Genomic DNA, 17,445 nt, shown 5'->3' with positions numbered 1-17,445 from the left:
GTCTTTAATGCAAGCCTGGCTCAAGTGCTGCTTTATCACTCTTACGGCCTCCTTTCTGCAAGTCACCAGGATCTGTCACACTTACCTGTGCCCTCCTTCAAGCACACCATCACACAGGGCTGTTGCAGGCAGGTAGCCCACCATGCACATTTTCAGTTGGATATGCAGACCATGGAAGGTGGAGACCTGCTCCTTATTTTCCTGTACAGCTCTTCCACAGGCACTTCCCACAGCTGCCTCCTGCCTGCAGCATGGTTCCCAGGAATCCTAAAGTAAAATGAACTTGCCTACAAGACTCACCTTCCTCCTAGGTCTGTTATTAACGCACTCACCCTGCAAAGCCAAGAGTAGCTTACAGCATCCATCTCCTTTATCTAACAATTATTTCCAGGAGAAAAATGCTTCATGAAATTCAGCTTCCCAAAATACTACAAACCTGACGCCCCATGAGGTTTCCTCAGACCAGCGTCAGTAGGACAGCACGCAGTCCTTGCTACCGACTGCGTAGGAAAGGCACTGCATGTGGGGTCTGACCTGCCCGTACCCATCCACAGGTACGTGGGAGGGAAGTGTCGGTGCACCCACAGCTAACTCTGACACGCAGGTCAAATACTGACCTCTTTTAGGGACTTTCTGGCTGATCCTGAGCTCTGATCCTGTGATGTGATGCCACTGAGGGACATGTACCCAGGGGTACCAGAGCTGACACACGTCTTCCGCCCTCACCTATATGATGCTTTTCCTTGCTCCCCAACACCACAGCCTTTTCCACTCCAAAATGTTAAAAAGCACATGTTTTTAAGATGGTCAGGTGTTGAGGCAGGCTGTTACGGTGGCAGGAGGAGCAAAGAAGCATGATTAAAGTGGTTTTACTAAAAACATGCTGAACACGTTTGAATCACCAGCAAGCTCGCAGCTCTCATTAGCTTCTTGATTGAGTTTGACCTATTACAGGGACAGCAAGACTGCTCATCACGCTAATGCTAGGGTGTTCACAGCCATATGAAATAAGAAGCCCTGGAGAAACTGGGCAGAGCTGGGAAGTGCAGATGCACTGAAGAGGCTGCCTGCACAGCGTGGAGGAGAAACCCCTCTGGCCAGCACACACCATGGCGCGCTCCTGTCCACGCTGGGACAGTGCTCTGCGGGCCAGGAGCCCACACACCTTCAGAGTCCATCCAAAAAGAGGACAGCGGAATTAAAGGCGCTTTTTTTTTTTTCCTGCAGAGGTGGCTAAGCACACGGTATTTCTTCCCAGGCAGCTGTCGATGGAAAGCTCCCATGTAGCTGCTGTCAACCTGCTCTCCCTGCAGGAAGAAATTTGCCAAAATGGGCATTATTCAAGGAAATTAAGCATTCCAGGTAACTGAGTCACCAGGCTCAGCAGCAAGAAATATGAGGGCCATTAATCTAAGCATACAGCCCTGTATGTGGCACGGGCAGGCTGTCAGCTGCTTAACCCCGAGCCAGAGGTGGGTAATGGGAGCTGTGGCACGCTGCTGAGCCATCGCGGGTAATGGGGACCCCAAACGGTTTGTGCCTGTAATTAGTCTCTTCCTCCTGTTACATTTCTCTCTTTCCACAGTAATGACGCTCTATTTGTACGTGTCACAATATTATTCTGCAGTGGCATGGCATATTTCAGTGGTGACGCATGTCAAAGCTTCAGGAAAGCTTGCTGTTAATTAGAAACTTAATAAACTAAATTTATGATACATGCAGGTCGACAAGTCATAAGGGGTGATGTCCACTTTTTACTCTGCAGTTAGTGGCACATAAACACCACGCCTGGACACCGTAAGGGCTTGCATCATTCATCTTCTCCCTCCTACTTGGTCTGAGGGCTGAAGACGCCCCTCACCTCCATGCGTGGCACCGTCCTGAAGATCCCCTGCTTGACCCAGGCAGGACCAACACCTCTGCCCATCACAGGCAAGAGCTAGAAGGGAGCCACATACCTCGGGACTGATGTTAGGTATGTTAAGACTTTAGATACGATCTCCTCGGGCACCTCGTTGAAGCGAGCGTTATCAGGAAGGGTGATAATCCAAGCCTTGTCTTTCCCTCGGCCACCTGGAACAAAGACAAGGATGCTTCCCTGGGCGTGCTTTCGAGGAGAGCCAGCAGCCAAGTCCAGGTCCACCAGTCAGGTCAGAAAACATGCTGCCATCATCACAGAGGCTTTTTTACATTACCAGAGAGCAAAATCAGGCCAAATCCTGCCTCTGATTTCAAGTCCAACACACACACATAGGTGGTAGAAACAAACATATTGGGTACCAGATATTTCCTTTTATTTACTGAGCATACTTTACATGGGACAGCAAATGAAGTCAGAAATACAAGGATAAATCATCACACTGGTCTGGAGCCTACAGAAATACATTTCAAAGCAAAACGCTTGTTAATGTGTTGAGCGTTTGAAGGTAAGAATATTTTACAGTATGGCTTGAGACAGAAACCTAATATGCTCTTTCAAACTGCCTCAATGTTTTATTAACAACATTTCTAGTGGCACTGGAGACTACCTGATGGATAATATCCCGTGCGGAGTATCATTTAGCCAAATAGCATGGAAGTTCATCTGGAGTATTTAATTACCACATGGACAGACCCTGGAGAAGTTCACTGTACTCACCAGAAAGAAAAGCAAACTCTTTCATCAGGTCATCACTGATGTCCTTTGCACAGATGGGTATTGCGGTTTCTGGAAAAAAGCAAAAGCAGCCGTCAAAAAGGAAGGAAAAATCCACAGCAAATACGTTTATCAATGTTTTAACCCATAGGTGGGACTTGAACCAAACGCAGCTTCCCTAAATCATACATGAAATTTCCAAACAAAAGATATATGGATCTTCTAGAAACCAATGGTTTTAATGACTCTTAACAGGGCAAATGCCCTAAGTCAGCAGCAAGTTATTCTAGCAAACGTACTAAGGGATGCCTGGGAGTTTGAGTGCTCTCCCTTCAACAGGGTGTATCCAATGTTAATTTTTATATTTTGGAGTTATGATGTCAACCCCCTATTCTACAAACTCCCCCAGTGCTTCCCAGCCTTGGCAACATAATGGTCTGAGGTTTCTGCTGAGAACAGCAGTGTCCAAGGCTGCCACGCTGGGAACAAGGTTGGGTTTTCAGACTGTAACAGTCTTTAATTTTGAGCAAATAAGCTTCTGAAATCATGTTTTCATCAGGCGTGGGGACATATGCATTGGAAAGGTTGTTCTTGCGTTCGGTTATTGGATTTCTTTTTAATTAAATAATGGGATAGGCTGTCTTAATACCATATGTAGCACGCTGACCATTTCAGTGGCAATGAAGCACATCGGAACAATATACATAATTTTACCTTTCCCCGGGAGAAGGAAACAAAAAACAGATTGACACAGGAGGAGCTTATAGCTGGCAGACATATTTCTGGATTATCTATAAATGAAATGATAGCTAAATATTAAGCATCCTTGTTCCTGCAAATAAATGCTTTAGAGCACATCCATACAGATTAAAGTCCTTGTGCTTGCTGATAATCAAATTTTAAACACTGATTATTTTACAGAGTTGGTCCTAGGGAGTAATCTTTTAGCTGTTTTAAATCACACAGGCTGCATACTTCAGCACACTCCAGCATCATAGATATTTGTTCTATTTCCCTTTTTCCAAAAGCTTTCTGGTAACTCCTACTTTACCTAGGGATTTTGCAGGCTGTGCAGCCCCGAGGTGTGGAGCTGGGGGTGCCCTGCCTCCTACAGCCCCTGCCGGCTCCCTGCTTTTCTGTGCACCCGCTGCTGCTTTCCCCTCTTGTAGATAAAAATGTTATTTTTGTTTGTTAAGGGTCGAGCCTCAGCCCCACTGGCATCTACAGAAACATTCTTGATTTTAACAGGCCCCAGAATTGGTCTTGGTAAGAAAGAAGTTTGTCTTGCAATGGTATTTCAAATATTTCTCTCTCATTCAACTGCTTCACCTCACTTGAGGACAAGCAGTGGCCACAGATTTCTTTTCTATTAGTTGATTATTATTTTTTCCCCAGGTCAACCGTTTCATACTGATAAAATTCACATTTAAGAACTCCACGAGCTCCCACACATGAAGTAGACGACATTAAACGTGCGGGTCTTTGAAAGTACAAAAGCTCACGGCTGTGCATGGGTATTTCCCACAGAACGGTGTGGGACCGTTCAACAGCTCACCTGCATTTGCAGCAGGGTGAAACGTGTCCCCAAAGCCAGCACACCTTGCCCACCCCGGCTGTCCCCAGGGATGCAGCCTCGCACAAGCTGGGCAGAGTTCTGCCCTGTGCCACAACAGCCATGCGTGACTCCAGTGCCCAGCAGCAAAAGCAAACACAGCTGCAGGTTTACAGTAAATGCAGCTTTTGTTTCTGGTTCTGCAGTGATACGGGAGGGACATGCTGGTTTATTGACAGCTGTCCAGGAAACAGGCTGGGGAAAGGGGGTTAACTTCTACATGGTTAAAAAAAAAAACAACCACACACACCACATTTTAAAATCACTTAATTAAAAAACTTCGCAAGGCATATTCTTCCTGAGAACACCCTCACAAACTGCAGCCTTAAACTAAGCTGGAGACAACTATGGTGGGGGAAAAAGTAGCATTTTCCCACTGATATTTTCAAACTTTTCTTTCTAGAAAATAAATATAATCTCAAAAATGCATGCTTAACCTCTGAGCATGGCATTTATTCTCTCACGTCTCCATTACCTGCAATTTCCCAATTATCATTATGGAAACTGCAAAAACCAACTGCTGTTTCACTCCTCCCTGTGCTGGGGGGCTGCGGCAGGACCCCTGTGCCGTGCCCTCTGCAAACATGGGCACAGGCGACCCCCACCCCACACAGCCTGCCAGCCAAGCACGTACCGCCAGGCCACGCCGGCAAGCGGACCGGGCATTTGGGGGTTTGAGGTGCAAAGCACCATAGGACAGGGGGTCCCACCGTGCTTGGGAGTCATGGTTTCCAGCAAGGACCATGCTCCCCAACTTTTTATTCTACTGAAAATTTCATCCTTGACTTTGGCACAGAGGTGGAGACCCAGATTCCTACAGCACCCTTACCACTTTTTGCTTCTCGCTTCCCAAGGGATGACATTTTTGGAAGAGGGTACTCAGCACCTCCAGAAAATCAGGCCCTTCACAGCAGTCCCTAGTTGAGCACCCAAAATAACTCATTCAAGGGAAAACTAGGCAGGCGTACTTTACTTCAGGCAAGGAAGGCTCAGGGAGCAATTCCCTTACAAACCCTCCCCATCTCCTGTGGGGTAGGAGAATCCAAGAAGTGACGGAGGAGCAGGATGGATGCCCTTTGGTAAGGTCAAGGCACAACAACAGGCTGATTGTGGTCCCACTACAGCCGCTCCTTGGCCAGCTCACCCCTGGCACTGGCTCTGCACTGGCCATCGAACTCCAGCTCCTGGGCAAATGTTAGGGAAAATCAAGCACTGGCATCAAACTCGCAAGCGTGTGGCTGCGCCGGAGGCACATCGGTTGGCTGTTGCTATAAATCTTGTACAGAAGCGCGACCTTTGTCCTCAAATATTAATCTGTGGAAAAAAAGAGCAGTAAAAGGCAGTGCGGCACCAAAGATATCCGCCTCTCAAACAAGGCTTCAGTTGATGTTCACCAGCAAACTGGGGATTTCTTATTTGAAGGACACTTGGGACAGTACGGAAAAGACCCTGGGGTCTTTAAAGACCCAGGCTGCACCTCACTTGGCACAAGGCAGTGGAAGTTGAAGGTTTCAAGCAAGTCCACTCTCTTCTCTTAAAAAGAGGCTTTGTGATCATCAGCTGCCACAGAATAGAGCTGTGCTGTACAAAACCAAGCCTGGACCCTCCACGTTGCAGCATTCCAGAGCACTTCACAGACTCCGCTGCTATCCCCACGCTGTTGGTATGAGCTCAGGCTTTAGGGTCTTACTGAAAACAAGCAGCATCTGGAAGATGAATTCTCATAAGTGTAGTTATATTTTTTTATATAGGTTCTAAACTGGGTATTTATAAAACGCTGCTGCAGTTACTGCATTCAGAGCCTCCCCTATGGAGGAGATCGTTGCCATGACACAGGTTTGGAGGATGCATGAAGCCAAGCAGGCAAAAGACAAAGGGGAAATACAGAGCACTCTACCCTGCTGAGAAAAAGTAATGTGGCCCAGCAGGGAACCCTGCTGAATCTGTCCTGTCCCCATCATTTGGTTTACACAGTCCAGAACCTTTGCTCCCCACAGGACCGTATCTCCAGGCAGTTGTGCAGACAGCAGTTGTGAGAATGATGCTTATTGTCAGCGATCTTCCCTTCCGAGGAGACTCGAGCACGGAGGGACTTGCACATACAGCAGAGGTCTGCAGTGACATTCAGAGAGGGGACAGCTACAGCTTGAGTCCAAATTCCTCTCAATTAAACTCCAAAGTGCTTTACTTTTTGGTAACTATTGTTTTCTTTTCCAAATTTTGCAGGCACACATCTGCAGGCAGCAGCTGTGTAACGCACCTGCCAAGCTGATGTAGTAGCACCTTACACTTCACAACACTGACCAAATATTGTTTGCAGCTATAAATCCATCTGGAAGATGCTTTTGTTATGAATGAAGAACAGCGGCTTTTCATGTGAAGGTTGCTGCTGTAGTCTAGGAAACAAAACTGAAGTAAATCAAATGAAAAGGGTAAAGGAGCACGCTGAGCTTTTCCGTGATCTGCTTCTTCTCAACTGCTTGTCCATTTGGACATCTACACCCAACAAAGCAGCATTTATTTGGTGTCAAGGGAGCCTACAAATCACCACATTTGTAGCCTATTTGCACTTCCCTCCGTGACTTTCTGAGCTAACTGGGATCATCAGCCAGTGTCTGCCTCAAGTTGTCCCGCTGCAAGAAAGCTCACCTGCCTCCAGAAGTTTCTTTGAGGCTGGCAATGCCCATAAAACTAGCTACGTAACCCAAGAGCATTTGGGTTGCTTGGTGCTCGGAGAGTTTCAGTGAGCAGGGTTTCTTCCAGCTCCCCCAGGCACCCCTGTCTGAGGCCAGCATCCGTGCGAGCCTGCTGGGACAGCCCACGGAGCATCAGCAAGGCTGGGCGTGGGGACTAGAGCATCCCTGCGCCACCCACTCGGCGCAGAAGTGGGAACAGAAATCCCTTAGAGCACAGTGCCCCAACCACGAACCCCGTGCAACGCAGAGAGCAGCCCTTTCAGCTTCTTCTGCTGAAGTTGTTCCACTTTGCAAAATGAAATATTCACTGGGGCAAAGAACAGAAACACAGCCCTGTACCTGAGGAGTGCACTGCCCGGCAATCTGTCCCTCGAACTCAGCCCGGATTGCTATACCTACTCAGAAAACTCAAACGGAGTGACCCCACAGCCCACCGCTCCAGGAACTCACTGTGGGTAAGGGGAACAGTTTCACTTGAAATTTAATTATCTGAAAAAGCCAAAGAGCTCCTCCAGGAGAAATGGCAGAAATCCATCCTATGGCAGCAGTCGGGGCCCCAGCTCACTGCAGGGAGCCCAAGTCTCCGTCATCCCAGTGCGCGTCTGTGCTGGTTTTGGCTGGGGTAGAGTTAATTTTCTTCACAGTAGTTAATACAAGGCTTGGGTTTGGATTTTGCTGGAACCAGTGTTGATAATGCAGAGATGTTTTAGCCACTGCTGGGCAGCGCTTACACAGAGCCAAGGGCTGCTCTGCCCCTCACCCCACCCCACCAGTGAGCAGGGGGGGCACAGGGAGCTGGGAGGGGACACAGCCGGGACAGCTGACCCCACCTGACCCAAGGGATGTCCCACACCATGTGACACATGCTCAGCATACAAAGCGGAGGGAAGGAGGAAAGGGGGGGCGTTCAGAGTGATGGCGTTTGTCTTCCCAAGTCACTGTTACTTGTGATGGGGCCCTGCTCTCCTGGGGATGGCTGAACTCCTGCCTGCCCATGGGATGTGGTGAATGAATCCCTTGTTCGGCTTTGCTTGCATGCACAGCTTTTGCTTTACCTATTAAACTGTCTTTGTGTCAACCCACGAGTTTTCTCACTTTTACTCTTCCAATTCTCTCCCCATCCCTCCACGGGGGGAGTGAGCGGGTGGCTGCGTGGGGCTGAGCAGCCGGCTGGGGTTGAACCACAGCAGCATCCCAGCCAGCGAGCAGCTGAGCCTCACCCTGCCTTCTCACTGAGCAATTCCAAAAGACTTTGGATTCTACCCAATACACAACCAGAAACATTGCCATTCTCCTTATCAGCACACCACGTCCAGAAAGCAAGGCAGAGGGAGTTATTAGAGAAAAACTGATACTATTTCATACCATCTGCAGGCTGCCCTGCCGGGAACAGCACGCTTGCAGATCTGCACCGAGCCTGTCCAACAGCACGGTGCTGAGCGAGAAGGTGCCTGCCTGTCCCTGGCTGCAGACAAGGAGCGGGGCAGAGCACGGTGACACAGGGGCAGCTGCCATTACTGCCCGCGCCCCACTGCAGCGCTACCTTCCCAGGGATCCTGCCCCACCTGCCCAGTCTCCAAGCGGTGGCTTCCACGAGGAGCTTACAGCTGGAGCAGGATCCTAATTCCCACATCACCAGATCTACCCTCCCATCTCTCCCTCCTGCTCCCTGCCTGCCCAGGAACAGGATCCGAAGCTGTGTACAGGCAAAGCAGGTGTTTACACAGCATCTGTGGGAAGCGGAGCCAGGAGGGGCTGGCGGCCGGCCAGGCAGCACGAAGCTAATGGAGACACCATGCTGAACTGCACGTTCATCAGAGAACACGTAGCAGAGAATAGGACATTGTCAGCCAGACCTGCTGTGTTCACCAAAAGCTTATTTACAGGACCTGGTCTGAGCAGAACACTGACGGCCAAGGTCCTGACGCTGCTTCCCAGCTTTGGGACCAAACTCTTTGCTAGCCAGGAGCAAATCGTGTCTCCTGTTCCTTCAGTCCCTCATTTGCAAACAGGAACAGGCACGAGTGCCAGCAGGACATGGCACTAGCAAAGGGCCACGAGCATGCCTAATGGTAAGAGCCAAAAAGAAACCTGTAGCCCCCATCCATCAGGCCAATGTAGGTGTCCACATCACTACAGGTTGTGCAAGAGCTGGCCTCAAGGCGCAGGTGTTAGAAACCCTGATGAACTAACCATCGGATGGTGTTGGTCTAACCTGGACAGCTGGGCAACAAAAAGTCTCCACAACCCACAGGACTGGTTTCCAGATGCACCAAAGAACCGAAGATCTCACGATCAGCCGTGAAGCCCACCAGCCAGGACTTGGTGGCTTCCTCCCTGGGGACCTGGGTCCAAAGGATTTTTCCCTACAAGTGAGTATGCGGCACGCTGGCTCTCAGGTCCCACACCAAGGGCTTCCAAAGATTCACAGGGCAGAAAAGCAGAGGAGTCTGCTAATAAGAGACATTTCCACTTGGTTCCACCAAAGTCATCCAGAGCTGCAGAGCACATGGGCCTTAACAGCCTTACGTTGCAATTGCAGCTTAATAGCTGAGGGAACAGCCTGGCCACAGATTTAGAGCTGTGGGGAAACTCTCCCCATGTGAGGAACACCCCACAGTAAAGCACACCCTGCATCAAACAAATTTCCTTCTCTCCACACCCAAGAAGTTCAGCTGCAAAGTGCAAAGAGTGCTGTGGTCCTCTTCTGCATTTGCAAGTGATCTAAGGTATGTTGCAGAAGCCATACGTGAAATCATTAGTCATTTCCAACAGCAGCTCTGAGCTGCATTCACCCTTGTATGCACCAAACCCATGTTCAGCTGCTCAGTCACCCTGCCCTGACACAGCAGTCACCAGGGGTACCTGTTGCAAAGATGAGGTACCGTTGCTGTCCAGGGGAGCCACACACAGCAAATTCACCTTTAACTATCTCAGCGTAAAAACGGTTTCTGGTGCTGCAGTAAAACCTGGCACGTGCAATAGTTTGTAATTCCAGGTGGCACAGCTGTTCCCCATGCCAAGCAAGTGAAACAGAAGACCCATTAAAATATTTATGGCAGAAAGGTTCAATACCCTCGGCTGCTGCAAGCCCCTTTGTGCCCCCCTGCCCGCAGGGTCAGCACGCACCTCGCTGCAGCTGGGGGCTGCACGGAGCATCTGCATCCCCCCAAGCCCTGGGCTCAGCCTACAGGCACCTGCTCCGTAACCACTGCCAGCTGAAACCAGGGTTTTCATTTGAAGGGAAAGATTAGTGATTAGATTAGGTTTATTAATGTCTATTTTTCCGGAAGATGTGATGTATTGATCCTGAGGAAGATAATGGGGTTCCTTGCCCAGTTTTGCCCATAGCCCGATGGCAAACCTCCCCCTGCCCCATGTGAATCTCTTGGTAAATCCTTGACTTGGCAAAGGCACTTGCAAACCCCGCTTCTAAAGGTGGCTGTGCTGCCATCTCAATCATTTCCTGGGAAGAGCATCAGCACAACACAGGGAACAAGGGATGGCAGAGCCGCGGGAAGAGCTGCACCCCAGGGATGTGGTGGGAGCCGTGGGGACAGGCTGTCTTGAGGAGGAGCTGGTGGTTCAGGTGCTGGCAGCCAGGCATGGGTGGCCTTCAGAGAGCTCGTTATGGAGGCAGGTCAGCAGCAAAACACCTCCTTCAGAACCAGATGGGACAGACACACAGCAGCAGCCGCCACGCCACCATTTCAAAGGGACCTGGCCCCTGCAAAGCCTTGCCCTGGGCAGGACAGCCACCAGGACCGGCTCCAGCTCCCCAGTACAGCTACCACCCCCCATGGCCACATGAGCATGAACGTAGACCCCTCTTCCCAACCTGCCGCAGGAACTGTCTGCATGTGAGCACACCTCAGCGAAAATCATGATTTAAACTTCACCGGGAGCATCGTCTCGTGTCACAGACAGGACACCAAGGCAGCCACATCAGGCAGAAACACATCAAAAACACCCAGGGATTCAAAAAGGTCATGGAAAGCCCCAGGAGGGTTAGTCCATCACTAGGCGTGATGGGTTGGTCACCGCAACAGGTTCAAAGACTCCTTACATTATCCTTCATCAGACTGGGGAGGATATTTTAAGGAAAGGCTCACTCTGTTTGCAAGCTCTTCCTTTTACTTCTCCCCAAGCACCTGCTCCGGCACAGCGTAGGAGGCAGGATACGGCACCAGATGGTCCTCGCTTCTGACCTAGCGGCTGTGCTTCCCTGTGGATGCCTTCCGGGGCTTCTCTGCAGCCCATGCTTCAGCGCAGGCGCATCCCCATCGCCCCAACCTGGGAGTGTGCTCAGCTAAGAAACCATACAGCAAAAAAATAAGCGAAGCGTCTGAAAAACTAGAATGACCTTTTCAAAAGGTTTAAATTAATATACACTGAGGGTAAGAGCAAAAACGCAAAAGAAAATGCTGTGAAAGAAAAGAAAAAAAAAAAAGAGAAGGAACGGGGGGAAATGTTAATTCAGCACAGTCCAGGCTTGTGGAACACCATCCGGGCAGCATGGCTGTCCCAGAGAGGAACGCCCTCACGGGACCAGCTGAATCATCACCTTACAATAGGAGCTGACTGGCATGGCCAAAGGGGGACAGGATGGCACTGCGTCCAGGCGTGCGCAGAGCAACCCTGGATCACGCCCCACGGCCAAGCCTGTGAGCCCCAGGGCAGGAGCCTCTCGCTCCCGGGCATCCCTCCAGCAGCTGCCAGCAGGAAAATGCCTCTGCAAAAGAGTAGCAGTGCCTGGGGCACCAGCACAGCACAGCTGCGGTCACTCACTGACACACAAAACCCACAAAACTTCATTCCTGCTGACCACGGGCCATCGCTGGCAGCAGCACAAGGTGCAGCCAGCTAAGGATCCCAGACAAGGTGCAGCCAGCTAAGAACCCACATTCATGGGAACATCATCCTCCAGTACAATTCTGGGAAGCTGGAGTGAGCCAAAGGGTCCCCAGGAGCCGGGGCTGAGCCGTGCTGCCAGCGAGGAGGATACTCAGGGGAGGTTAAAAGGTCCAGGCTGTCCCTGTGTGCTGGGGACCATGGAATTTTGTGTGGAGGAATCTCTTCCAATTTAGATTTAACAGCTGACAAACTGTGGAAGCTTTGCTCAGAAAAGGCAAAGCAACAGTAAACTAAATGGGAACAAGGCTTACAGCTCCTGTATTGCTCTGGCTAATCCGCTAATGTGAGGGAACAAAATCCGGGATGCTCTGATGTTTTCTGGTCCAATCAGAAAAACTATCTTCTCATATCACTCCAAACTAAGTAAAAATTGTGAAAGATAAAAGCCAGTTCGACTATACATGAATTTACATCAATTGCAAGAAACGTAATAAAAGTTTCTCAACACCCACACTGGTGGATTAAAACGCAGTGTGGGAGTTGAGAAAAATCCAGTTTCTTGCATTTCTAATACTTAGGAGCTTCAAACTACTTTTAATTTTCTCCCATTCCCAATTTCAGTCACTCCTCCCCTACGAGAGACTCAGGAAAGCATCCGCAGGTGTCTGCACATCAGCACCGGAGCATGTTTGCCAGCTGCCAGGGGAAGGTGTGTTCAGCATCTGCCACCAGTACACACCTTCCCAGTCAACATCATCAGCCTTCAAACCAGAGCCCATTCAGTACAAAAGGCTTTCAAAGCCAAATAAAAACATACACACATCAATAACTTTCTCATCCTCATTCAATACCATGCAAGCGTGGTTTTTTCCAAGCTGAATTCCGGCTTTGTGCACAAAGTCACTCCTGGGAGATGGAACCCTTGGGCCCCATTACCTTCCTAGGAACCTGGAATTAAGTTCCTTGAAGTCACTGGAACAATTTATTTGCTTTCATAGCCCATACAGCCAGGAAACTAAATGATACAGCCAGGTTCCCACAACGGCATCACCTGGAAACTGCTGCAAAGTGAAGGAAACTAAGAACGCTTTTTCCTGAATTAAATGGAAATACTCAGTTCTGGCGCTCCCCTGTTGAGCAAAAGCACGCCTCCAAATCCAGCTCACCGTTTTCCTGCGGGAGAAGGTCAGTGGCACAGAAAGCAGGGGGCGGGGGGGGCAGGGCACGCTGTCTCACACTGGGCAGCCCCTGGACAGACACCCACGGAGCAGCAGACGGACAACTGCACCGTGCAGCCGCTTCCCGGGAACAGCTCTGCCCCGGCAACTCCTGGCTCAGCCCCCATCTAAAACCAAGTCCAGCATCCCCTGGGAGGAAAAGGGATTTGGAAGACAAGGCAGCTCCACCCAGCCACTTCCACAACAGCTCCTCACACTCTTGCTCCTCTGCCCCCAGTTTTGCAATGGCCTTCTGGTTTACTGCATTAGGGAAGCTGGCAGAAGGGAGAGCTTGCTTCTTGCTTCAGCAGCGGAGCAAGTTGAGGAGCTCAGGACCCGAGCTGTGCTCATCACATGTACCGAAATGACCACCGTCACAGTGACATGCATCAGTCAGCATGAAGTTACCCATCTGCAGGACAAGGCCGAGGGCACTCGCCTGGTCTGCATCTCTGGGATTTCCTCGCAAGCCCTACCTGCTAAAACCGGCTTTAACAAAAGGCTCCTACCACAAACGCGACCAGCAGCGATACCCGAGATCTGAACTCCCCGTCTCCAGGCACACGGGGGGAGCTCTGTGTCTCTGAGCATCCTCCGGCGTGGTGGCATAGACGGTGCTTTGGAAGACTCCTTTCCCCTGCCCTATCTTACACTTCAGTTGCTTCCCTCCCACACGGCCCTGCTGTCACTTCACTTTTGTCCTGGTAAATGAATGATAAACCATTAAACTGCAGTTGTAGCATATGTGATGCAGGGAGAGGAAGCACATCCCACGTACTACTGACTGCTCCCAGACTACTACTCCTCCGTGGTCCACCCAAAGGGGCCTGGACAGACAGCAGCACAGAGCTTTCAGAGGCTGCTGGCCCCATACTCCTGCAGCTCTCTGAGGGAGCCCAAGCCATTTTAGAGATGAGGATGGCTGCAAGAGGCTCGGGATCATATGGGCTTATATCCCACTGTAAGGCAGATCCGGGGGAAGCATCAACTTCTACTAGAAACAACTAAAAAAGTTTCCTGTACTGACGCCTGAAGGGAAATGGTTAAAACACGGTCCCAGATCGGGCTGAATGTTCAGAAATCAGCAAAAAGGGAAAAACCTGCCGATTTATTTTTAATCTCATGATTTGGGGAACTTTACTCAACTTCGTATCTTTTTCAATATTTGATTTTAAGAACGCATATAGATGCCAAATCACATGTCCAGATCCTGCAGCTATAACCACACAAGTGTGCCTTTGTAGAGATATTTGATTTCATACGAGCATTATATAAAGGTCATCTGCCAAGAGCTGGTTAGACGACAGGGCTCATGCTCACGAGAAACCCGCAGCCTGCTTTCACCCGGTTTCCATTACATCGCTCATAGAAAACGTTCTCCATCTGCATCGCCATCCCTGTCTCACCCAGCTCCTGTGCAAGCAGCGTGGGTGTTTCGTTGCCAACACCAGCACAAGGAGGATCAGACTTTTTTTTGATCACACCCGTTCAAGCAGCATCCTTTGATAACTGACCGCAGCCACCCCCACCTACACTTTCCTACCCCAGTCGCAGGGTGCAGGCAAACGACCGTGTCAGCACGGGTCCGGCGGGCAGGACAGCCCACAGCAGAGTGGAAGGCACTGTCTGGGCATCATCCCAGGAGAGCACGGACACAAGGCGCTCCTGAGAAGCAGGTGAGACATTGGTAGTCTTCACCTGTGACTTTGCCCCAATAAATCCCTCCTGCACCCCAAACCGTGCTTTGCCAAGAGGTCAAGGAAACTGGAATTAAAGACTAGCAGCTTTTTTTTTGGGTCACTGTGTCTTTTTTGTGCCTCGCACAGCTCCAGGTGCTCTGCCAGCTGTGAGAAAATAAGGAACGAAGAGAGTGCCTGCACCTCCTGACAAAGTACGTACGCATCCTCTGGCAAGGCTGGAGCCACCCAAGGTGCAGCTACCCTTCCTGGATTATGAAAGACCCTGCTGCTAAAAAAACTGTTCTCCCCACCAGAAATCAAAATAACAAAAAAGTCAGGGCTCGGCAGGGCTTCTGAGCGGATCACTGTCCATCAAAGGGACATCGCCGGGGCAGCCCGAGGGTAAGGGAGCAGACACCACCCGCTTCTCACACGAGGGGTCTGCGGCCACAGAACCACAGCAACACGCCCACCCCCCACCCGCCGTGCGCTCCGGCCCGGCCCGGAGCGGTGCTCCGAGACCCGGGAGCAGGGGGGGCAGCGGGGTGTCCCCCAGAGGCACACGCGTTACGCGCGTCTGCTGCTCCTCTGCTCCACGAACCGGGAACGGGCACGTCCCAGGCACCGGGGGGAGATGCGACTTCCCCGGGAAGGCTTCCTTAGCTTGGGCCGGGGGAAGCCGGGGCGAGGCCGGGCACCGGCCAGCACCTCTGCCCGCCCGCCGCCCCCCTCCTCCCCAGCGCACCGGGGGCAGCGCGCCCGGGCCCGACGCCCGCCAGCAGCACACGGGGCGCCGCCGCCCCCGCCCGAGCCACCGGCCCCGCCGAGCCGGCACCTGCGGGCTCCCCGCGCCCCGGGACACCCGCACCCCGGCACTCACCGGCGGCGGCGGCCTCCAGCAGCGCGGCGGCCCGCAGCAGGCAGTAGTAGCGCTCCATCTCCCCCGCCGAGGTGCCCCCAGGCGGGGGGCCGCCCGGGGCCGGGGCCGGGGCCAGGGCCATGCCCCGCGGCACCGCTCCGCCGCCGGCAGCGCTCCGTCGCCGCCGCCGCCCCGGGCCCGCGCGGCCGCCGAGGCGGGGCCGGGGGAAGCGGGAGGCCGCCCCCGCCCGCCCCCCGCACCGCCCCGCCGCCCGCCCGCCGCTCCCGGGCCCCGCCGCCCCCGCCCGCCCCCCGCGCCGCCCCGCCGCTCCCGGGCCCCGCCGCCCCCCGGCCCCGCCGCCCGCCCGCCCGCCGCTCCCGGGCCCCGCTGCTCCCGGGCCCCGCCGCCCCCCGGGCCTCGCCGCCCCCCGGGCCCCGCCGCCCCGCCGCCGGTGGCGCTCCCACCCTTTCCCCCCCTTTCTTCCCTTTTCTCCTTTATTTTTTCCAATCCGGCCCCCCCCCCCCCCCCCAGTGCCCCCCCAGCCCACTGCAGGAGCCCGAACCGCTCCCTGCCTCCAGCACTTCTCCAAGGGAAAAACCCCACAAACCAAGTGTTTTCACTCTGCCAGCAGCACTTTGGCAACTTCCCTGGACAATACATGAGAACTACATTAAGCCATACCATAGCCACAGCTGGCCGGGGCAACAAGCACCGCACTGGCCTGACCCACCGGCCTCAGTTTCCCCCATGCTGAGGTTCAGACGGTGCCAGCTCATTCTCGACAGGAGCCTCAGCTGCCCGCGGAGGCAGCACAAAGAGGTGGATGTTCCTGTTTTTCCAAAACAACCTTTTAATTATGCTCCTTGCTATAATAGCAGCCTTTTCCCAACACTTCAGCAGTCAGGGCTATTAATTTAGGACCCGAGGTTTGACAGTGGTAGTATGAAAAACTCTGTCTTTTGGTAGACTGTGTCTCTTCTTACACCGCTAAAAGAATTTTTCCAGGAAAACCCACCCGCTCAGTCAGTGCTCCTTGTTTGTAACACAGCAGATCCTCACTAACTCAACAGCCTGACCAATTTTCTGACTGGTCATAAAGCACATCTTGTGCGACAGGGAGAGCTCATGTGCAGTTACTCATCAAAAAATCCAGCTCGGGTGCACAGCAGTAAAATGCGGTTATAAAATAGCCGTACGCAAGGCTACAAGCATGGAAGAAGGACAACCACACCACATTCCTTCTGTATTCTTATCGCAGGAATGCTATTTTCCCTAAACTGCAACAGCTCATGCAGAAATGAGGCCCATCCGAGCACAGAAAGGCTTTTTTTGTTCTATCCCCGTGCAGGGGATGCCCTGCTGTAGCCGGGACTCCCCACCACTGCTGATACACCCTCACCTTTGGCACCGGCTGGGGGAAAAATAAAGGCAGCCCAGCAGAAGGTACAGCGTTATCCCTAAGGTTGGGCAATCAATCCATTTCTTGCTCTCTGAGGAGAAGACCTAACAGTTCAGACTGGGTCTGGATCTGGAGCAGGTCGCTGCAGCCAGCACACCCTACCCGAGCCCCGGGCGGCCGAGGCTGGACCACGGCGGCGGATGCTGGCAAGAAACCTGCACATCCCAAAGCTGCACCTCCTCCAGCCAACTCAGCCGGTGCAAGACAACATCAGCCGGCTCTCAGCACGGAAAAGCTGTGTTTGCTCAAACTGAAGGATAACTGGTCACGGCTTTTCCTTACCATTATTCCCTTACAAGTCTGTATGGCCACAAAGATGCTTCTTTTGGAAACCTGGCTGCTTACAGTCCCTCCTTTCGGGCATTTCAGGGTAAATGCCCAGCTATTCCAGCAATGCATTCAGCAGGGGCACCATCCAGCTTCTCACGTTTTAC

The 17,445-nt window shown here is 52.1% G+C and overlaps 1 protein-coding gene across 1 annotated transcript in view; it reads right to left on the bottom strand.

The window, feature by feature from the left end:
• Positions 1 to 15,713, bottom strand: part of MCF2 (MCF.2 cell line derived transforming sequence) — a 59,697-nt gene extending 43,984 nt beyond the window's left edge. The window contains 3 exon segments of the mRNA XM_056359883.1: positions 1,959 to 2,073; positions 2,639 to 2,707; positions 15,574 to 15,713. Coding sequence (XP_056215858.1) covers positions 1,959 to 2,073; positions 2,639 to 2,707; positions 15,574 to 15,694 — 305 coding nt within the window. The 5' untranslated portion in view covers positions 15,695 to 15,713.
• Positions 15,714 to 17,445: the final 1,732 nt, after the last annotated feature.

This window comes from Falco biarmicus, chromosome 14, assembly GCF_023638135.1.
Source record: "Falco biarmicus isolate bFalBia1 chromosome 14, bFalBia1.pri, whole genome shotgun sequence".
Taxonomy (NCBI): domain Eukaryota; kingdom Metazoa; phylum Chordata; class Aves; order Falconiformes; family Falconidae; genus Falco; species Falco biarmicus.
The sequence above is the reverse complement of the archived record's forward strand: the minus strand, read 5'-3'. Positions and strand labels throughout refer to the sequence as shown.